A 24641-nucleotide genomic window follows, 5' to 3' on the forward strand; every position below is an offset into this window, starting at 1 on the left:
CTATAAGACCCTCAGGCGAGGCATTGGATCTCTCGAGCGCAACAACTATCAATCTCTTAGGCAAGACTTATGATATAGTCTCTTAGACCAGAATTTGGTTGCGCCTCTTTAGCGTGATTTCTATGTATGATCCCACCCGAGGAAACATTAAGTCCCTTAGGAGAGAATTTAGTTAGCCTAGGGAGTTTGAGTCCCTCAAGCAAAGTTATATTTAGCCCGACTGATGTAAAATTAGTCCCTCATGAAAGGTTTTGGACCTCTAAGGCGAGACTTCTACTAAGCTCTTGGGAAAGATTTGTGATTAAGTATTTTAGGCCACGCTTCATTTGCACCTCTTATGCGTGATTTTTTGTCTAATCCAGCCCAAGGAAACACTAAGCCCCTTAGGCGAGAGTTTAGTTAGCTAATGAAGTCTAAATCCCATAGGCAAAGTTATATGAAGCCTAGTTGATGAGACTTAAATTCCATCAAGTGAGGCGTTGGACTTCTCAGGAAAAACTTCTATCGAGCCCCCATGCAATACTTGTGATCAAGTCTCTTAGGCTAGAATTTGGTTGTGCCTCTTAGGCGTGATTTTTGTGTCTCATCCCACCTAAATAAATATTAAGTCTCTTAGGAGAGAATTTAGTTAGCCTGGAGAGTCTAAGTCCCTCATAAAAGACTTATGAACAAGTCTCTTAGGCTAGACTTTGGCCACGACAAGTCGTGATTTATGTATCTCATCCAACTCGAGGAAACACTAAGTCCCATAGTCATTGAACAACATAAGGTTTATTGTTGCTTGTAAGACTAATTGTATTAAACTTCTAATGGTGAACTTTCTTTTTTGGGTTGGAATTCAACCTTTCATAAGTAAGTGCAGGTTGTATCAAATTGGGTTATCAATTGATTGTGTTATTTATTTCTTTTCTGCTCCATCAAAGTGTATAAGTTAATTGTGGTGATTCTAATTTAACTTATCGAACCAGTTGCTAGGACATCGCATGCGACATCTGTCTTCTAAGGAATAGAATTTCAGGGGTGAACTCAAAAACCTAGTGGGATTTTATATTGGGATGATATCAAACCGTTGTGAATATTTTTATTTTTTTATTCTTTTCAAACCCAAAAGGAAAGCTTTTCTTTATTGGTAGAATTCACAAACCAAACAGACTTACCCAAATCACAAAAAGAGCTTCTTAGTTTAGCTCCAAACCAAAACAATTACTTCCTAAGGAAGAATAATTTATTCAAGATGAAGAAGAACTCTTGTTAAATTTATAATGATGTCCTCACCCATAACAACTTCCTCAATAAACTCATGAAGGTTCTCAAAGCGCTATGGCTAAAAATATGTGAGAGAGAAAGATATAATTTATATAAAAACTAAGAGAGAGAGAGAGAGAATGATAGTGAGGGAGTGAGGGAGAGATATAGATAGATAATGGTGGAGTGAGTGAGAGAGAGAGAGAGAGAGTGTGTGTGTGTGTGTGTGTGTGTGAGGGAAAGAGAGAAAGAGAAAGAAAGAAACAATTTGTTGATTGAATGGTGTACTTGTATGTTGTTACACGGGAAACTGCTCACAAAGACTACCACAATCCAGATAGACTCAATTCTCCTCAAGGAATATCCACATCATCGCACATGTGGACCTGCATCACATGACAACACATCAGAACACGAATCTCGTTTGATTAAAATTGTTGATCTTGATTCAATGACCACTTGCATTCTACGCTGGAAAATCCAAAAATGGCTACAATGGTCTAAGTCACACTCAAGTACGATTCAATTCTTACTTGCAAATTTTTGACTTAATGTCATGTTAACTTAACCGTCATAGTGCTAATATTTTTTTGCAAGTATCTTCTCCAGTCACCAGAGAACCGTCAAATTGGAAGCATTTACAAGTCGGTCTTCATCAACGTTCCAAACATTTTCCATTCCATTATGGAATATTTGCACCATTTATGGAAACCAATTTTCTTTTGCTCTCTTGCATCTCTTCAATTTACAATTGTAACTACTTGCAAGTACCTAAATTTCACAATTATTGATTCATTTAAATCATGCATATCTTCGATTTGAGTCACACTTCAAAAAATTATAATTTTAAGAAAAATAAAGTGTTTGATTGATTCTAAGGTTGGTGCTATAGAAATTATGAAGCATGTGTTTTTGATCCCAATAATCGATTAATTTGACTTAAACCACCTTGTAATAACTTTTATCTCAAGGTTTGATTTAATGCAAGCAAAACATGATTTAAAGTAGAACGTAATTTAAAGTATTGCATTTAATTCAAATATATATGCAAGACCTAACTTAAAGGAAACTCAATAATCAATGGTGATAAACTATAGTATAGAAAATGAGACAAGTAAGGATGCGAATAGGTCAGACCGGCCTACAGGGGCCTATAGCCCAGCCTATTTAAGGCCAAACCAGACTTATTTAAAAAACAGGTCAGATTTAGGCTTTTTTTTAAAATCCTCTTTAATTAAATAGGTCAGGCTTAGGCTATTAAAAAAGCCTATGAAGTCTTATAGGTCGGCATATATTTTCATATATATTAAAAATAGTCTAAATATGTTGGCCTATATATGTATGTATATTAGAAAAAGGCTAAATAAGTTGGTTTATATATGCATATATATTAGAAAAAATGATAGACTGGCTGACCTTTATATGCATATGTAGACCGACCTATAAGGCTTCTTAAGTAATATGGATTAATTGGAAACCTTAATGAGAAACAAGCTTTTAAATAGTCTTTCAGGCCATGCCATACTTTTAAAAAGGTCATGCTCAGGCCTTGTAAGTTTATCGTAGGTCAGACTCAGGCCTTGTAAGTTTATCGTAGGCCAGACTTTGGCCTTCTAAAGCCTAGCCCTAGCCTATTTCTACCCCTAGAGACAAGCAACAAAATTGAAACCCTAGAAGTGCAGAGCAACTTCAACTTCGACTGATTGCATAAATGTTTATAAGAAGAGTTAAAGATTTGATAGAAACATTGTCAAGAAGAACGATAAATACTTGGGTAGGTCTAAAAAAATCGAGAGATTCTACTGATTAAACAAGTTTGTAAACAAGATGTCTGACGTCATTAGTTTGATCAAGGGGAGAATGAATCTCTCTGTGACGCGTGAGGAATGTATAAGTTCATGATTAAACGTTGTCCCTCACGTAGTGTTAATAATTTGGTGCATGTTCAATTTTTCACGGAAGGACTTAAATGAGAAATGAGACTTCTATTAGATTAATCGAGAATATGGCCTTGAATGAGTGTTGTGCATTATCCATCAGAGACATTAAAAGAAAAGGAAACATATCATTTGATACCCATAGGTATTTTAATCGGTTTCAACTAAAAGAAATGGCAAAGAATTCAAATGGGAGCTTAATTGTTTCTCTCATATATTAATTCAATCATTGCTTTAACTTAATACTTTCGTAGTTATATTACAACTCACTTAGTCGCGCTATGTGCACCCATATCAGAATTGTGTTCCATTACGCTTCTGATAACAAGTACAACATCCTTTGTCTTGTGAGATTAATGACAATCGCTGCAAATACGACTAAAATATACTCACACTTCCTGATTTTTGTTGCATGTGGTTCCATGCTCTTGCATAAGCATAACACACGAAACATGAATCTCATCTTAATTAATGCTAAATTTTATTTAGCAATAATACTATCTTGACACCATTTTTTACAATGATAATTACTTCAAACACTATTCACCATATTTATATAATCAACAATATTTTTTTTCTTTTTTTTAAATAAAAAATATTATAATAAAAAACAATATTTTTTAACACAAATATAAGGAATTACAAAAAAAAAAAACAGTTTATTATTAATCAATGTTATTGTTACATTAACAACAAAAATATATTATTAATCACTTATTTTATTTATAACTCATTAATTAAATCCACTTATTCATTAATCAATAAGATATATGATATTAACCAAATTAAATTATGATATTTAATTATAAAATATAATAATTAGTCTTCACATTCCATTATCAATTTTATTTTATTAAATTTTTATCTATTTTATTTTATTATATTTTTTTTTAATTTTGAGAATTTATTAACCAAATTATGAACTATATTAACCAACTTTATATATGTCATCTCATTAACCAAAATTGATTTATCACATAAAATTTAATCTTTATTTGTCTCTTCACCGTATTTGTGACTAGTAACATGCGAATACGGTATAGATGTAAAGCGATGTTTGTTTTATAGATTCAAATAGAAATTTTGAGAAGGTAAGGTTGGGAATATGATATCTCGTATTTGTTTAAAATTTTAACAAAGAAAAATGCTTATGAGTAAGAAAACATGAAAACAAGAAATGCAACTCATGATCTATATTAAAAAGGAAATTAAATTTTAAATCAATTTAAAATTCACCTCTAAAATAATGTCATATGTGCATTCTTGTCTTTCTTTTTCTTCAAATTGTATCGTACTAAATAGCGCTATTCTTTAACAAATTATTCCTGGGTACATTTTGGAATATCATTACTCATAGAATTTTAAAGATTTTTTCTCATGTCAAAGAGTAAAAAACTTACGTTCTCCTATAACTACCCACTTATGTATTACTACTGTTTTAGTACTTCTGTATTTATTTTTAAATTTTTAAAATTATAAATAAAATTTTTAAAATATTCATAAGAACCTAAATAAATTACCAAACAAATAGATGAAAATTATATTCCCAGCAATAACATTCTTAGGAATAACATTACCGGAATTGTTAATTTAATCCATCAAACAAACACACTAACATTTTGACATCAAAATAGCTTTTTTTTTTATCGAGTGATGTGCCTTGATTAAGCACCTTTGGTAGCCTTGAGACACATTTTATTAGAAATTGGCCTGATAAATGATCATCATCCTTCCTATTTACTATGTTTGGTTACTCTGGTGTCTGAAGGTGTTCGAGATTGATATAGGTATAGGCTTAAAGGATTGTGGTGCCATTTCATCTCTGAGAAATAGGGTTGGTTTTCTTAATAACGATCACTTGCTTTAGTCAAGAGTTATAGTAAAGATTTATGTAGTAATGCCATCACAGTGTGCAGTATAAATCTAGCATCTTTTTTGAATTGATGCTACACAATTGTAACTAGGTTGGTGTCTTTTTTCTTTATGTCTAGCTAGACCTTCATATATCTATCATGGAGGACTTTAATCTATAAAGACATGTGGTAAATTTCTTTCTGTTTGGGAACTATCTACAAAGGGTGAGATAACTAAGTACTAAGTACTACCAATGGCAGTAGATATTGGTTTACTTTTTAGAAAGCACTAGAGAACAATTAACAATGAAAACAAAAAGATAAAAGAAAACAATAACTCTCTTTGGTTAGGCATAAATGGTTTGATTTGGTATATCATTTGTTTTGCAACGAATTCAAATACTTTATTTTATTCCCTATGGCTCATCATATATACTTTAGTTTTTGAGATCTCAATCTGATCTCTATTTGAAAATTATATAATATTTAGAAGGATGGAGTTCACAAACAATGGATAAGTAATGAAAGGAGTGGCAATTATTGAGGAGGAAATCTCTCTAGCAGTTACATTGCCCTTAGAAAATGTATCAGGCTACAAGATAAACTGAAAAATAAACTGATGAATCTTTTATCCATTCTCATGTGAACTCATCATTAAAAAAAAAAACTCACATTAGGTTTGGGGATGATCAGGTTCTAACACTCTAGTTATTCTTAAGTCAAACAAATAGAGAAACTCAAATTTGATATTCTTAAAGCAACAATTACAAGTGATTCATCTCAATTTGTGTGTGCCTTTAAAACTTAAACAGCATAAACTGTATGAAGCAGGTTAGCAGAAGGTCACTAGCTTAACAACAAAATGAAAGTATATTTGTCAAAAATATACACAATGCATCAATAATCCTAAAATGATTATTAATATCAGTCACCTAAGATTCGCACACCATCTTAAATAGTGAATTAACAAAACGTTGTTCTCAAATAGCAGTGTTATAACCGTAGCGGAATTTTAACAAACAGCTTCAAGGCAGTACAAAAGGATATGAAAATCATACAATCTTAATTCTTAAATGATCAACTAGAAAAGCATAATTTAGAAACCAGTTCAATTCAAAAACAATATAAAATTCACTCACTATGGCAATTTCCCAGATCGAAAAATTGCGAATTTGGAAGCCACTGAGTATGAATAATCAATTTTATTCTCCTTCAAGAACTCCTCCAGAATGCGTTTAGCTTCTTCAGGATCAACACTCTCACACTCAATCTCATACAAAGTTCCAAAATCAAAATCAGTCTCATCCACTTCCAATTTCAAACCTTTCCAATCATAAACATTCCTCACATTCCTAAAACCCCCCAACCCTAAAAACCCATTTTCACCCACCACCCCAAATTCATCCTTCACCCTTTTCAAAATCCTCGACTCCAACAAACCCAGCTTCCCCGGTTCAGCAACACAATCCCGACCAACCTTCGGATCCAAATCCTCTTCGTCTTCCTCAACGCGACTCACACCGTCGACAAGAACCGCCTTTGCTTTCAGCGAAACAACGCACCGTTCGTCGTCACCGTAGAATCGGAGACGAAGAACGGCGCGGCGAGAAGAGAGTTCAGATGCGGCACCGTCGAAGAAGAGGTTGTGTTGGCGATGGGTTATGACGTGGAAGGGAGAGAGCAAGGTGGTGACGCGGCGATGAGTTTCAGCGTTTGCGAGACGAAGCTTCACTTCGACTTCCATTTCGGAAGGGGTGAGAGAGAGGGAGCGGATTGGGGAGTGTTTAGGATTAGAGGCCGATGCGATTCGCTTTGGAAGATGAATCTTCTGCGCGATCGAATTGACGGAGGAGAGTAGCAGCGCCAGTGGTGGTTGTGGTGTTGGCGGTGGTGATGGTGGTGTTGCGACGGCGAGCTTCTTCGAGTTCTTCTTTGTCTTCGATCTTCACTTCGATTTTCGATGGTTTTCTTCTTAGCATCTTGTGGCTTTGAAGAACAGGACACGTTAGGGGATAGATTCCCTTTTATTTTTTTCATTTTACTCTCTTAACCGCACGATTTATTATTATAGATTTATTTTTGGAAAATTTGTAATGGTAGTAATCATTCTTGACCGTTAGATGAAAATAAAGATTTATAATTTTAATTTTTTTTTTTAAAGTTGATTTGAAGTTGAAGTAGAGTCCTGTGGGTCTGGATCTCAAACTATCAAGATATAGCAAATGCTCCTAGTAGCGTGAGAATGGGGAGGCTAATCTCCTATTATTCAAGATAACATTGTTGGAACAAGATTGTATTATATTATATCTATTGAGTTTTTATGATAATAAAGTATTTGAAGAATAATTGGATAAACTAATGTGCGTTTAAGTGTGCAGGTACAAATGTCAATATAGTGATTGAAAATCAATTTTAAAATTGTACTGAACATTGAAAGAGGAGCTTTTTAAGAGGAAGATTCTGAATAATCAAGATAATCAAAATCTGATGTCTACAGACTTTAAAGAGTCATAGTCTAAAGGATCAGAAGTCAAGACTCAAACTCTGAAGGACCAGAACCTGAACCCAACAAAGTTCAAGAACTGAGGAAGTCCTGACACGTCGCTATCAGACTCTGAGGTTAATTTGTCTTGTTATGGTCACGTGATAACTCAAGAGAATGTTGTAGAAGCATGAAGGTTTGCAACTGATAATTCCTTTTGTAGCAAAGAAAGTTCAAATGAGTTTACAATGGCATTATCCATTTGAAGAAGCTTTGCAATAGATTTGTTGATGCTTCTCTATAACATCTCTCTTGTGCTTGAAGATCTCTCCAACATATCTTTCATGGAAGTCTATAAAAGGAGCTGAAGATTTGGAAAAACACATAAGATTGTGCCTTGATAAGAAAAATATAAGTTACCCTGTCAAAACAAAGAACGCAGACTAACTTATAATTCCTACCATTGTACATTCTTAGAAGTTGTTAAGTTTTAGAGTTTTTTGTGTTGTAATATGTTTACACCTTTGATTGTACATCAAGTGTAACTATCGCTCTATCTCTACCATTTATCTGTTAGATAGATCGTTAGAAGTCTTCTGTTTGTGTGTTTGAGCATTTGTAAAGTCTCTTACTTATGTGCTTGAGCATTTGTGAAGTCTCTTGCTTGTGTGCTTAAGCATTTGTAAAGTATCTTGCTTGTGTGCATGAGCAATTCGAAGTCTCTTACTTGTGTGCTTGAGCATTGAAGTCCTTTACTTGTGTGTTTTGGCATTTGAAGTCTCTTGCCTATATGGTTGAGCAACTTGTAATCAAATACAATCATAGTGGAAATGTCTTGAAAGTGCAAGGTGGCTTGACTACTCCTGATTTATAGGAGAAACTAGGATAAATTGCTTGTGTGTTATCTTTCTCTATTTTTTACTTCTGCTCTAGATTATTATGCTACTATCCATCAGACTCTGAATCAGGTTATAAACATCGCAGTCAGAATCTAATATCAGATCATTAGAAGAAAAAGCAGGAAAAAGTCAACACAGTTCAACCCCCTTCTTGTGTTTTTCTCACCTTCAGTTGGCATCAGAGCGGGATTTATGCATCGACACTTAATAGTGGTACAAAATAGATCCTGAGAAAAACAACATGGTTGAATATGATTATGAAACCTCTGGTGATACTTTTAGAGATTTGCCCTTTGAATATACTGCCTCTAAAAAGAATACTTATATGTCTAAACCTCCTAAATTTAGTGAAAATTCTACTGAGTTTGAGTGGTGAAAAAGTAAAGTGTACACTGACATCATAGGTTTTGATGATGATCTATGAGACATTCTTGAAGATGGTATTGACTTTGATGTTGATGGAGTAGGTGTGGTGACCAATAGAAAGAGTCTCACACCTGCTCAGAAAAAGCTTTACAAAAAACATCATAGAGTTAGAGGAATCTTGGTTGATGTTATACCTCACTATGAGTATCTCAAGATTTTGAACAAGTTTACTGCCAATACCACCTTTTAATCTCTCTGGGCTTCCCATAGAGGGAATCAGCAAGTAAAAGAGGCCAAAGCAAATCTTCTGGTTCAACAATATGAACTGTTCAAAATGAAGGAAGATGAAGACAATGAAACCATGTTCTCAAGGTTTCGAGCTCGTGTGTCTAGACTTTAAGTTTTGAACAAAAGTTACATTAAAGTTGATCATGTCAATAATATTCTTAGGAGTCTTTCTGTCAGATATAGACCAAAGATAACTGCCATACAAGAAGTCAAAAATCACTTTTGAAAGATTGATCAGTAATCGTTTAGAGATTTTGGACATGTCTTAAAGAGGGTGTCATCTTAATCTTGTGATTTGTTCTTGAGATCTTCCAAGTCAATCCAAGTAAGTTAGTCGAACCATATTGGTCGACGCATCTCTGTTGTCGAAGATTGGGTCACTTCATACTTAATTACTTTTGAAACGTGATTATCATTATTTTATGTCGAATCTTTTAACTAAAATCTTTAGGCTAACACCACCCGACAACATTTATCATTTAAAAATAAATAAGTAAAATATTGTGATTTCAAATTCAAATTCACGTGACTTCAATTAATTAATCTAATGTCTATCTAATAAAAGAATATTCTCTGGAAATGGCCACTAAACCCTTCTTTGATCATGTTTAATTAACTTAATCATTAAGGATAAATTGGACTAATTGAAAATTTCTTGATTTATAGAAGTTTGACATTTAATTTTGGTGATGTGTCAGTTTTATAATTCACTTCACTTTACTACACGTAAATTGGAATTTCAAAATTTGAAAGTATGGGCCAGATCAACTCAATAGTCATAATAAGAAATGGGAAGCCACTTTATATTTTCCATGTAAACCATTCATTCTCTCCCGGTTCAATGCATTCAAATGGTAAATAGAAGGATTTTCATTTTTTTTTTGGACAAGGAAAAATCACGCTTCCTTTTTTTCACCTTTCCACTTTCACTTTTTTCATTTCAGTCTCTCACCAGTAAAGGTCTATTTGGTTCAATCGAGGGGAGAGGAGGGAAGGGATTTTTATCAAGGGGAAGGGAGGGGATAGATTTTAATTACATATATGTTTGATTCAAAATATGAAGGGGGAGGGGAGGGGAGAAATTTTATTTACAAATATGTTTGGTTCACAAGAGGAGGAGAGATATTTTGAAACTAATTTAGATTTGTAACCTTGTAACTTTACCATAAAATTCATGATATTTACAATTTATAATTTAAATACAAATTCATTGGCAAAATTTAAATATTATATTCTATAACATAAAAAAAAAATTATAAAAACATAACGGTTATAAAATATAACTTTAAAAAAATGATTGAATACAATAAAATCTAACAAAATTATTAAAAACAAAAATATTACATAAAAATATAAAAAAAAATTATAATTAAATAATAAGGGCAAATTTGTAAATATAATTATAATTAAAATATAACACCTCCCCTCCCCTCCGATCTCCTCAAATAGGGGGGAAGAAAAAAATGGTTCAGAAGGGAATTTGATCCCCTCCATCTACCTCCCCTCCCTTTTTTAAAATTTGAACCAAACATACACACTATTAAATATACCCTTCTCTCCCCTCCATTTACCCCCAACCAAACAAATCCTAAACAAATCTTCATCTTTGCAATCTCCTTTTCCACCTCTCCTGTAAGTGCATCTCTTGCCTTTGTTCTCATTCTCCACCTTCTATGTCCTTCATAATTATTACTATATCTATTTGGTGAATGATTTCTTCTTCATTTTAAAGACCTTTGAAGCAACACTAAAATTGTAATCAAGATTGATCCAATAGAGAATTTCCAATCATGTTGGTGTATGAAGATCTTCTTACAGGTAACAACTTTCTTAGAACCATGTTGTCGCTACCACGAAAATTAACAGAGTCGCCACTAACATATTTATCCTGAAAAGGAAGGGAATGACAGCAAACCACAAAACAAAACAACGGTCTCACGACCAGAGAAAAAAGGGTAAGGGAGTCGGTTACGCGAGGGGAAGGTGTTAGCACCCCATGCGCCCATCGTACTCGATGGTATCCACGCTTATGTCAAAACCTATGGGTGTGTAACAAATCTACGCTAATCTGGACTAAAATGAATGCAGAATGTAGGGAAAATAAAGGATTATGCTCGCACGGGCCCTACCCCGCTGCCTACGTATCTGTTTTGCAGAATCAGAGCTACCGTAGCTCGGCTAACTAATTTTTGTTTGTTTTGTGTTTTTTAGGTGAACGTGTTACATTCACACTCCGCTGCTCGACCTTTGGAGACTTATGCTTGGGAATGGAGCGGAAATAACAAGTTCTTAAGAAAAGAAAATCAAAGAGTGTGGTTTGTGTTTTAAAGAATGCATGAGGAAAACCTAAACTAAGGGAGAAAGCTTGCTACCTAATATTATCATACAAAGGGTACAAGTCTAAACTAAACTAGCAACCTACGAGAAAAGGGGGAAGCATACAATAATATCACACAAACGAGCATCCGCTCGTAAAGAAAACAAAACCAACGGTACTGACCGAATGGTAGAAAAGCGGTCCCGCCATAGCTAAGGGGAGCAGCTCAACCCAAGTCAACCAAGCATTAGACCTCGCGAAAATGATCGGGCCATAGACAAGAGGGCGGTCCCCTCTCAGCAACCAAGCCGTCACGGATCGTAAAGGAAAACGGTGCGTGCATACACCGAGCATCAACGTCGAGCGACGCGAGCTATAAGAAAGGCGGGGGTCCGGCTGCATGAACCCTTTTCTTGACATACTCGATAACAAGATCTTGTGCAGGTTCAAAAGCGAGCCAAGCGTAGCATGCGCATAATGAACGGACTCAATGAGACTAGGCGGGGGTTGATTGCTAACCCTTTCCGCGTGCCTTCCATGAGGACTTAACGGAGTGCCATATAGGACTTATTACACCGCGACTCCCTGCCGCAAAGCACAAATATAAACACACCAACAAAAACAGAGCCTCTTTCGAGGGCTTGGCCAGATGCATGTCTAAGTCCTACTTCTCATGTTAAAGGTGTCATACCCCAAAATTTGCCTTCCATATTCCATTTACAATAATTCAAAGTTCAAGATTCAATTCCAAAGCCTTGCTCAAACAATCCCAAGATCCACAGTCAACTGATTCAAACCTGAAGGTCAACTACAATCAAAGCATGATTCAAACCTATGATCATTGGTCAAACATCAAGCATAGAAGTGCATAACCATCATTTGATCAAAGATTGATCATGATTCCATTAATAGAAACTCAGAGATGAACAAATACAAAAAGGTTCAAATTAGGGTTTCTTTAGGAGAAGGTCAACCCAACTTTGACTGGGCATAACTTTCACATGGAACATCAAAAATTCCCCACTCAAAGCCTATTTTGAAGGAAATTGGATTCTCTACAACTTTGTCTCTCACAAGCCAGGGCTAGAAATGCTTCATTTGAGAGTTATAGTACAAAAGATTACAGGTCATTTTCAAGCATCCTTCAAAAGCAGTTTTTTTGCAAAGAGGATATGATCAAGATAAAAGCTCCAAATGAAAAATATGTTCCAAAGTGGCTTGTAGAGGACATCTTGAGGTTTCCAAAAAGTACTAGTGTAACACCCCGATATCCGCTGCACGCATCAACCGTGTCGGCCAACCGAGCATGTTACCGGCTTAATCAATAATCCCCCCTAGGTCCGCTTATCGGCTTAATCAATAATCCCCCCTAGGTCCGCTTATCGGCTGCCCAGGAAATATTGTTTTTGCCTCCCGCAGGAATCGAACCATGTACCTAGGGGTTAAGTACATATTCATAGCAATTCCTGCTACCACTGTAACACCCCGATATCCGCTGCACGCATCAACCGTGTCGGCCAACCGAGCATGTTACCGGCTTAATCAATAATCCCCCTAGGTCCGCTTATCGGCTGCCCAGGAAATATTGTTTTTGCCTCCCGCAGGAATCGAACCATGTACCTAGGGGTTAAGTACATATTCATAGCAATTCCTGCTACCAATTGAGCTACTAGCTCAAGTGGTAGCAGGAATTGCTGTGAATATGTACTTAACCCCTAGGTACATGGTTCGATTCCTGCGGGAGGCAAAAACAATATTTCCTAGGCAGCCGATAAGCGGACCTAGGGGGATTATTGATTAAGCCGGGTAACATGCTCGGTTGGCCGACACGGTTGATGCGTGCAGCGGATATCGGGGTGTTACAACTAGAACTCCCTCATATCTTAAAAATTGAGTGAGATATGATTGATCAAAGTTGGGTGATTTTTGAAGGCAAAATGTGAAATAAGAAGGTTCAAATTGGATTTCTTGCAAATAGGCCCATACTTTTATGACTTAAATTTGGCCCACAAGTTATCCAAAACGTATGACACGAATTATCTCATTTTATTTGATTTTACACAATTTTATTTCATTTAAAATTGATTTTTAATGATTTAAATAAATGGAAAATCAAATATTTTGGTAGAAAATATATTTTGGCCAATTCCAAACAACATTAATGGCAAAATATATCTAATTTTCGTGCATAAATCAAATGGAGAATATTGATACAATATTTGCCAAATATGGTAACTTATGAATCAAGAATAAAGTGAATTTTTTCAAGATTGGCAAGATTGGATTTAAGGGCTTTGTGGCATTATTTCTGACCTAATCTCGTCCTCTATAAGTATAGAATCCAAAGCACATGAATAGGGGATGGAAAATTGAGAGAGGGCATACTTGCAAGAACGAAAAAATCACCAAATAAACTCAAATTCGATTTTGGCAATTGTGAGGCTTTCAAAGAGATTTAAAGGTTGCAAAAGCTTCCTCAAGTGATTCTGAACGTGTTTGGATCCTTACTCTGCAACAACAACCCCAGAACTTCCTCCAATTCGCCAAGGTATGTGTCTCGGAACTTTTGATCGATTGGTGTAATTCGTGCGTCTTTATGTGAATTTGTTCATGTATTATGTCTTATTTCAATGTTGCGATCGTTTCTGGGTTATTAGACTGGAGTTTTCATGTTTAAATCCCACGTTGCCATTAACGTCCGAGCAAGCTTTCTAGGGTTTGAATTAGGGGTTTTCAATAGGAGTAAAATTAGATCAAATTAATCATAGGGTTGGATTCGTACGATCCAGACGAGGAGATTGCAGGGGTCGCGAAAAATTTATGTATACACATGTGTTGTTCGTTATTGTGGAGGTATATTTTGCTACGGGTGAATTCATAGGAAATTCGTAGCAAACGTTTGCAGGATTTTGTGAATACCATGGGGACGATGACGAGGTGGCGCAACGCCATTGGGCGATTCGAATTTGCGCGCCTGTTTTTGGGGTTAGCTGGCAATGTGTATATGTTATCTCTGTTTGCAACGCTGTATACAACTAATTGAGTTGGTTGGACTGGTGAGGTGCGAGCTTAGTAATCCCAGGGTCCAGGGTTCTATCCCTGGCCCTTACAATATTTTACCAAATTTTCTCTCGTCATCACATGCGCACACAACCCTATGGCATACCATGCTCCCTCAAAATCTAACCCTTAAATCATCACTAAGCCAGATCCGAGGATCCAGAATTAATCTCTATACCATGCACCTGCAGCCTAACCTTATTAAATCATAACCCTAATAAATTAAATAATTTTAATTATTTATTTGTTTAAATTAAAATACTTTTAAATATATTTATTAGTATAATAATAATTGTTTTTTTAAAATAAATTATTATATGATATTTATATTAAAAGTTCTAATATGTTGTTCGTTCCGATTAAATCAATTAATCGCTATGGTCAACAATAATTTTAATTAAAATGCTATTTAATTAAAATAAAATTAATTTCTATTTGGTTAAATGGTTGCAACTATCTTATTAGTTGCGATGATTAACCTTTTCTTTTTCTAACTTTAAATCGTTATTCTTTTTAATCGAATCAATCGATTACGAGGGTTAACGATGTAAGCTAATTACTAAAATTATTAAAAATATCCTAATTCGTTATTAATAATAATCAAATCAATTGATTAAAATTGGTAATTATACAACTATTAATCTGTTAACTATGGTAATTGAATCAATCGATTATCACGGTTAATAGTACAAATCAAAACCAGGGTTGTACGCCCAAACCTCAAAAACGTTTCTCAAACCTTTCAAAACCTCAATATCAAGCCACGGATTTTCATCCTCATTCAAAACTACGACAGGCAGTCAAAAGGCTTTCAAACCCTTCAAACTCTAACTCTAAGGGCGTACAACCCTTCCCCGAACTATGTTGACTCTGATTCTCCATAAGGAGATACGTAGGCACTTGGCAACAAGGCGAGTCCCCCTCTTCCAAACTCTAATCATGTTCAATATAATTAGCCTTTTAACTCTATTAACTGTCTGTCATCTTTCTTTATTTTTTAGCCATAAACCTTAGCTTTATAATGCAAACCTTAGGAAAGGGTTGAGGGTGCCTAACACCTTCCCTCGACCTGAATATAGTATCTTACCCTGATCTCTTAACTGCGCGAGGTTTCCTATTCGCCTTGATAGAATAGGTGGCGACTATAAACATTAAATTTTTAGGCAGGTTGCTACAAAAGGATGATGCGAGAAAGCAATAAAGTGCAATAGAAATAAAATGAAACGGGATCAATACCAAACGGATGATGATCCGTAAACTAAAGCGAAGCAAAGCGAAGAAACTAAGAATCCCGCGAGCGAGCTAGCAAAGCAAAAGCAAATGGTCAGCATACCAATTAGCCATGAAAGCACACAAAGGTCGACATGCGCGTCGATCACAATCACAATACACCTGCAAGAGGAACAAGCAAACCAAACAAGCAGATATAAAGTAATAGGAACGTGTCTCAAAGATGAGAACACGAGGCGAGCGAATAAGATTGTGTCCCGCAAATGAAACGGAACACACAAGTGATAAGCGTCGATCGGTGACTATCCAGGAACCTTGCATACTAGCACACAAGTTAGAGATAACAAACATCGCAATCGGAATTGCGTTATTACTATAAAGCGAAAGGAAACAGACAAGTAATGTAAACATGAAATGGATAATGAAACATCAAAGAGAAATCAAACATGGATGATCTACAAAATAATGAAAACTAAGCATCTAGTAAGATAGTACATCTCATAAGCTTTCCGACGATATAAAGAACGTGCAAATCGGAGCTACGAGCAAAAAGTTATGCAAGATTGAAGTTAGAAAAGAAAACACAAAAATTGCACACAGGAACCGGTTCCTGCTCAGGACAACCCGGTTCCTGGTACTAAAACACAGAACCTGGCCAAACAGAGTAAACTGGGAACCGGTTCCCCCCTAGGGACAACCCGGTTCCTAGTACAAAAACACAGGGGCATGCGTATTTCAAACAGCTGGGAACCGGTTCCTGGCTGGGACGAACCGGTTCCTAGCGCAAAAGCACAGGGAAAAAACAACGCAGGAACCGGTTCCTACCTAGGGACAACCCGGTTCCTAGAACAAAAAACCAGAGAATCAGCATTTTGGATTGATTGGGAACCGGTTCCTGGCTGGGACGAACCGGTTCCTGGCGTAGTAAAACAGAATTTTATGCATTTTTTAAGTCTCGTAGCCATTCGCAATCAATCCAAAACCGTACCGACTCGCAATCAAAACAAACAAACATCAAATCATGGATTAAACGCGTGTCATACAAGTCGAACGAGCATAATCATGCAAAGCGCGACGCGTCAAGCAAAGCAATTATCAAGCAAAGAGTGTAGTACATGCATTTATACGAACACGTTGAGTACGTCGCAAACAACACGCATGAACATCGACAATTATACACACAAAATCATCAACGAATCACGGATTCAAACATGAACATCACAATTCATCATCAACGGATATCAACCATAAGCAACAAACATCAAATCTAACCATAATTCTCATGAACATTATCGATTCGAGCAAAAATGAACAAATTCATCGATCAATCATCATTAATCATCCATAAATCAAGAACAAGAAGTAGATCTAGATTTGAATTCACATGATAATCAACAATTAAGCACTTAATTCAAGATTCGAAAGCATATCGGATGAAGATCCAAACCGAAGCGCGAACACGAACACGATACGAACGCGAACACGACACGAACTCGAAAACGAAATCCGGAGTGAGAGAGGGGGAGGGCGCGCGCTATGTAGTGATGAGAGGAGAAGAATTCGAACTTCGGATCTTGATTTCTTCAATCCATCTTCATGATCTCGATCCAAATTGATGAATATTGATGAAAGTTTTATGTAATTTGTGGTTTTGATTCAAGAGAATTGAGAGAGAATTGAGAGAAAGTGTTTGTGAAGAAACTTGGTGAATTGAAATTATGAGAGTTCCTTTTTTGATTTGTGAAGAGCAAAATGTTTATATACTATCAACGCGAAATGTCCAAACTGCCCTCGGTGCGTCTTATTTTGGCTCGTTTTTAAGGAAACTCGGTTCGGCTCTAAATTCCGGAACGAAACCAATGCCACTGCGAAGATGACCAAATTTGTGATTCGTCGCCGTGAGAATTGTCTCAATCCAATAAGCGATGAAGAAAATACGCCCGTTTGAATGACGAGAAACGTCGATTCATCTGGTGCGACTGTGCAGAATTTTGTGAGTACCGCTCAAAGAACTCTATAAAACTCCATCCTCGGCTCAAAATCTGAACAGGCATGTGTGACGAAGAATCAAAGCTAACGAAATTTCCAAGAATATGCCGCCGGAATGGGATTCATACGATAATAATCGAAAAAGTTATGAATTTTCAAACTAGGCGCGACACACTCGAAAACACACTTTTTACCGAAACAACGCGATGATCCTTAAAATTCTGGGAATTTTCCGTGCATAATTGGCCTTCGGTCCGAACATATGAAATCCTGGTAATGATGGTATGGAGCTCCATTTAAATTTTCAAGCGAATCCGACGAGCGGATTAGGAGATATGAATTTTCTGAGATCCGAAACCCTACATTCAGCACCGTTTTTCACTGTGAAACCTCAAGTAATTTGCAAATCTGGCGACCTTCCTCAAAGAATTGGCTTCCGAGCCGAACACGAAAGTTGTAGATATCGTCGAAACAGTCGAGACAACTCAGGAACTTAGCTTATATCACTTTCCAAATATGACTTGCGAATTTTCTCGTATTTCCACTGTTTAAACCATTTTTCACGCCTTTCTTCCTAAACCCATGAAAACTCTTTATTATTTTTCTTCCATTTTTGAATGACGAAATAAACGTGATTATTAACTTATAGCTCAAATAAAGAGGGCAAATTTTGGGGTGCAACAGCTGCCCCTATTCAAACTTCTTGAACCTGACGAGTGAGAAACGAAAGTTTCGAACCGTTGAGGTGGAAGGAGATTGAATACCAGAATGAACTCGAAAATTTGCGCTCTTGATCAATAGAAGATTCCATCTTGTAAAAAGAAAGAATGTACCACCCCGCAAGCAGGGAGAAAAAACTTCAATTGAGCTGGATAATAAATATGCTCCAACTTGTGATAAGAAGGAACGGGCACCCACAGGCAGGGGAAACACTTCAAATGATCTGGTTATCAAGAGAAGGAACATCTCGACTGATCTGAGTATCAGACATAGCAGATGTCTCCGAACTTGCATCGGGATAGATGTCTTAGGTCGATCTGGGAATCGAGGGAGATACATCGGTTGATCTGGACATCAACGAGTAATAGGTATCTCTGATCTGGGAATCATGATCTGGGAATCTGGGCAGACATCTCTTCTGATGCAATTAAATCATCAGGTAGATATTCCTACTAATCTGGGAATTAGCGGCTAGCTCCTTCGTAAGACCACGGGGATCCGGAGGCGGCTCCTTCAACTGAACTGGGAATCAGGATAGGAACAATATCTCTTCCGAACTGTGTACGCCGGGGAAAGAATGCCTTTAAACTGATCTGGACATGATGCCAGAAAATAAGTAGGACAATCTTCATCTGAAAGACAAAGTCGATCAGTCAGACATCTCCATCTGATCTGATGATATCAGTGGCTTTCTCCTTCGTAAGATCTTGGGAGATCCGGAGGCGGTTCCTTCAACTGAAAGTCTGATTTATCAGGAATAGGAGCAGATATCTCTTCCGAACTGTGTACGCCGGGTAAAGAAAGTGTCTTCAACTGATGGTTAGGCATCAGGACTGGGCAGACGAGTTTCTTCTTCTGAACGAATTAAATCGTCAGGGAGTAGATATTTCCAACTGATCTGATGTGTCAGAGGGCTCGCTCCTTCGGAAGATCTTGGGAGATCCGGAGGCGGTTCCTTCAACTGAACTGGATATCAGGATAGGAACAAATATCTTCCACCGATCTGGGGGCATCGGGAATAGGAATGTCTTTGAACTGATCTGAGCTATGCCAGAAAATAAGTAGAACAATCCTCTTCTGATTCAAAACATCAGGATAAGCGCCTGTAATGCCTAGGCGAATATTGCTCTCTAGAGAGCATTTGAATTTGGATAGCTTTCCTGCAGAAAGAAACAGATATGATATGATTAATGCATGATGCATGTATGAATGTGTATGGAATAACGTTCCCGAGAAGGAATACGCTACACGCTTAGAGAATGCAATGCGAATGATGCATGATTCGAACATTGCTTAGGGAGACAACGGAAGAGCACTGAATTGCTGAAGAGGTCCTGGAAAGAGTACGGAACTCTGCGGGGAGGACAAGATGAGTGACCAAGGGTCACCATTGCGAACTGACAGAGATGGATCAGAAATCTGCTGGAGATGATCAAATCTGGACGCAAGCTCTGTTTAGGGAATAAATCCTGCTTGGGGATACCCCGACAACTTCATTGGAGAAGCAAATTCTCGACACTCTGGGGATGTTAAGATAAGGGCAAGTCATGAAGACAACTCTAACGGGGAAGTGACCAACTTGCTTGTATAGGACGCATTCCGCTGGGGAAATCCTTGAAGGAAAACAGATTCTGCTGAGGATGCATGTGAATCTTTGCTGAGGAGAGAAACTCAGTGGGGAAGATGGATACTTCTGCACAGCAATCTGCTAGGGACATGAGAGATCCGCTGGGGATAAGAAACTTAGCATAAGGCAACTCTACTGGGGAACAAGATGACTCTCCTGGGGAAAACAGGTCAATCTGTTGGGGAGAGAAACACTCTACTGGGGAGAATGAGGAACTCAGTCAAGGAACCTCATTAAGAGCTTGTCGGAGAATCAGATACCACCCAATCATGACTCAACTGGGGAGAAGGCATTCCACCGGGGAATAAGACCTTTGAAGCATGGAAAATGCATTGAGCTGTGCTTTACTGCGGAGATGAGAATCTTGGAACAAAGAACGTCTCATCCAGATATACTCAGCCGGGGAATGAGAATCTCTCATTAGGATGCACTCGGCTGGGGAGTGAGAATCTCTCATAGCTATGTCTGTCAATATGCTGATGCAAAGCGCTTGCAAGGACGTACCTGCGAGACAAACAAATGAAAAATGCCCCAGGATATAGCATGGCACCTTGGCCTGCCCTCCTGGTCATACAAGACTTTGAAGTAATTTCAAAGATTTTATCATTTCTAATCATGTATTGTAAAAGCAATGCAGTTTTCATATGCAAAGTTTAATACAAATCCAGGACGTTTTATGCAAACAAAACAGTAAAAGAAAACAGTTGTTTAAGATAAAGAGACTTTTATTAATTGCGAACAGAATGCTCGTAAAAGAGCGAACACATCTCAGAAGTAGTTCCTAGTAAGAGGTAACCACGCATTTATTGAGTACAAGAGAACTGGCAATGTGAAACGGATATCCATTGGTTTCGACCCCGCTATCACTTTTATAACCTTGACGTTCTCATCTCCTTGCTTTGGAAGACCGTACTCATTAGGATTGATCACTGCCCGATTTAACAAATGATTGATGTGACATCACTGAACTTGTGGACCCGACGGGGTTTGGGAGTGCCTTTAGGGATTTGAGCTGCTAGGTGCAAACTCAAGAACACGGAGTCTTGCCTATCCCTCTGTCGGGAGCCCTAAACAAAGTGGTTGGAATTTGCGAATGCTTTAGGGATTTGAGCCACCAGGTGCGAACTCAAGAACACGGAGTCTTGCTTATCCCTCGGTCGGGAGCCCTAAGCATGTATGAAGGGTGATTGCCAAGGTGGCATGCGAGATGTAGTCGTTCGCTTTTGTCCCTTTTTTGCCTAAGCCGCCCTTTCGGGTTTTCAACTTAGCAGGTGTATTTGTTTCTTTTTCATTCTTTTGCCTGATTCATTTTTTCTTTTTTTCTTTTTTTCTCTTCTTTTTTTCCCTTTTTTTTCTTTTTTTTATCAGGTCTATGCGAAGTATTTTTGACTACATCTGCGTTCACAGGATGCGGAAAGTTCTCGCCATCCATCGTTGCAAGCATCATGGCACCGCCAGAGAATACTTTCTGCACAACAAAGGGGCCTTCATACGTCGGAGTCCACTTGCCTAGAGGACCACCTTGAGAGAGAATGATTCTTTTGAGCACCAGATCGCCTGGTTTGTAGCTTTGAGGTCGTACCCGTTTGTCAAAAGCTTTTCTCATCTTCTTTTGGTACACCTGACCATGTCCAATAGCTGTTAAGCGTTTCTCGTAAATGAGGTTCAACTGATCCATCCGATTCTGTACCCATTCTGACTCGTCAAGCTCGACGTCTTTCATAATCCTCAGGGAAGGAATCTCAACTTCAACAGGCAGTACTGCTTCCATGCCATAAACAAGCGAGAAAGGAGTTGCCCCAGTCGATGTACGCACAGAGGTACGATAACCATGCAAAGCAAAAGGTAACATCTCGTGCCAATCTCGGTAAGTCACTACCATCTTCTGCACAATCTTCTTAATGTTCTTATTGGCCGCTTCAACAGCGCCATTCATCTTTGGACGATACGGAGAAGAGTTGTGATGCTTGATCTTGAAGGACTCACAAAGCTCCTTCATCAACTTGTTATTGAGATTCGATCCATTGTCAGTAATGATCTTCTCATGAATCCCATAACGACAGATTATGTTGTGTTTGATAAAGCGAGTAATCACTTGCTTGGTGACATTCGCATAAGATGCGGCTTCAACCCACTTGGTGAAATAATCGATGGCAACCAAAATGAAGCGATGTCCATTAGAAGCAGTAGGCTTAATCTATCCAATCATATCAATGCCCCACATTGCAAAAGGCCAGGGAGAAGTCAAGACATTCAAAGGCACAGGCGGCACGTGCACTTTATCAGCATAGATCTAGCACTTGTGACAAATTCTTACATGGTTATAACAATCAGTTTCCATAGTGGACCAATAGTAACCATCTCTCAAGATCTTCTTAGCCATTGTATGCCCACTAGAATGGGTACCAAACTCACCTTCGTGCATTTCCTCTATAATTTTCGAAGCTTCTTCCTTCACGACACATCGGAGCAACACACCGTCATGATGCCTCTTGTACAGAACCCCACCGTTGAGGTAGAACTTAGCTGCAAACCTTCTCAGAAACTTCTTATCAGTCACCGACGCTTCGGGAGGATACTCTTGAGTTTCAAGGAACTTTTTGATATCATAATCTTCGACAGGTTGATGCGCAAGATAATCTGCCAACACACTACCTTTGATGGCTTTCTGGGTAGTATATTGGATATCATATTCAGTCAAGATCATTTGCCACCTAGCTACTCTTTCGGAAAGAGCGGGCTTCTCAAAAACATATTTGATAGGATCCATCTTGGAAATCAATAAAGTGGTGTGAACCAACATATACTGCCTCAGCCGGCGAGCAGCCCACACCAAAGCATAGCAAGTTTTCTCGAGCAGTGAGTATCGGGATTCACAGTCGGTAAACTTTTTGCTAAGGTAGTATATTCCATGCTCTTTTCGACCAGACTCGTCATGTTGACCCAGCACGCACCCCATTGAATTTTCAAGAACTGTGAGGTACATAATCAAAGGCCTTCCTGGAACTGGAGGCATTAGTATCGGAGGTTCTACTCTTTCACTTTTTCGAATGCTTTTTGGCAATCATTATTCCACCTGGTCGTCTGATCTTTTCTTAGTAATTTGAATATTGGTTCACAAGTGGCCATAAGATGAGAGATGAATCTAGCAATGTAGTTCAATCTCCCTAAGAAACCACGAACTTCTTTTTCTGTTCTCGGCTCAGGCATCTCTTGTATAGCTTTTATTTTTGCAGGATCGACCTCAATACCTTTTCCACTAACAACAAAGCCCAACAACTTTCCGGATCGCACTCCGAAAGTGCATTTGTTTGGATTCAACCTCAGTCTGAATTCCCGAAGCCTCTCAAACAATTTCTGCAAGTGAACCAAGTGCTCTTCTTCAGTATGAGATTTTGCAATCATGTCGTCAACATACACTTCAATCTCTTTGTGAATCATGTCGTGAAAAAGAGTCACCATGGCACGTTGATACGTTGCCCCTGCGTTTTTCAACCCAAAAGGCATAACTTTATAGTAGAAAGTTCCCCACGGTGTGATAAACGTTGTTTTCTCCATGTCTTCGGGTGCCATCTTGATCTGATTAAACCCAGAGAAGCCATCCATGAAGGAAAACACTTTGAAAGGAGCAGTATTATCCACCAACACATCAATGTGGGGAAGAGGGAAATCATCTTTCGGACTCGCCCTATTCAAATCTCTGTAATCAACACACATCCTGACCTTTCCGTCCTTCTTAGGTACAGGAACAATATTCGCAACCCACGGCGGGTAATTCACCACTTGTAGAAAGCCAGCGTCAAACTGTTTCTCAACTTCTTTCTTAATCTTCTCAAACATATCCGGGCGAGTCCTTCGAAGCTTCTGCTTGACAGGAGGACTATCTTCCTTGAGAGGTAGACGGTGTACCACAATGTCTGTATCAAGACCTGGCATATTGTCATACCCCAAAATTTGCCCACACTTTTAAAAAAATTCAAAATTATTTCAAAAATTGGATTTTTATAAAATATCGGGTTCATTTATATTTGACATTCTGAATTTTATAAATATTCGATTTAAAGTCTATTTTTAAAATATAATAGTTTACTCTTAAATTGTTATATTTTAATAAATAGCAAACTGTTGACCGATGCTTCATAAACTTTCAATTGGCTTTTTATTTCGAATAAATAATATAGCACAATTGGTAAGAGGTAAGGTGTGCAAGTATAGGGTCCCGGGTTCAAATCCCATGTTTGACATTTTTTTCCTTTATTTGTTACTAACTTTATTACTGTTTAAATTATTTTCAAAAAATTTCACAAAATTGTATTTTTCTACTATTTTTAATTAATTTTCGTATTTATTTAATTAGATATTTTTAAAATATTATTTTTTTCACTTTTTCTATTTTATTCACAAAAATATAAAAAAAATCATAAAATATTTAAAAATCCAAAAAAAGAGAGTTTTAAAGTCAAATTTGTTATTTTCAGCATATAATATTATATTATTAATTCTCAATCAATTTTAATCAAAGTTTTTATTATATTTGTTTTTTCCTTTTTTAATTTTAGGTCAAAATTGGTGCACTATAAAACTAACCCCAACCCTTATTCTCGATCCCAACTAACAATTCCTAACAT

The 24641-nt window shown here is 37.3% G+C and overlaps 1 protein-coding gene across 1 annotated transcript; it reads right to left on the minus strand.

Moving 5' to 3' along the window:
- Positions 1-5998: 5998 nt before the first annotated feature.
- Positions 5999-7059, minus strand: LOC131631150 (triphosphate tunnel metalloenzyme 3-like). The gene has a single exon (XM_058901926.1). The coding sequence runs from the start codon at positions 6777-6779 to the stop codon at positions 6174-6176; it is 606 nt and encodes a 201-aa protein (XP_058757909.1). The 5' UTR covers positions 6780-7059; the 3' UTR covers positions 5999-6173.
- Between the last annotated feature and the right edge of the window lie 17582 nt (positions 7060-24641).

Source organism: Vicia villosa, unplaced genomic scaffold (genome assembly GCF_029867415.1).
Source record: "Vicia villosa cultivar HV-30 ecotype Madison, WI unplaced genomic scaffold, Vvil1.0 ctg.000780F_1_1, whole genome shotgun sequence".
In the NCBI taxonomy this organism is placed as follows: Eukaryota; Viridiplantae; Streptophyta; class Magnoliopsida; order Fabales; family Fabaceae; genus Vicia; species Vicia villosa.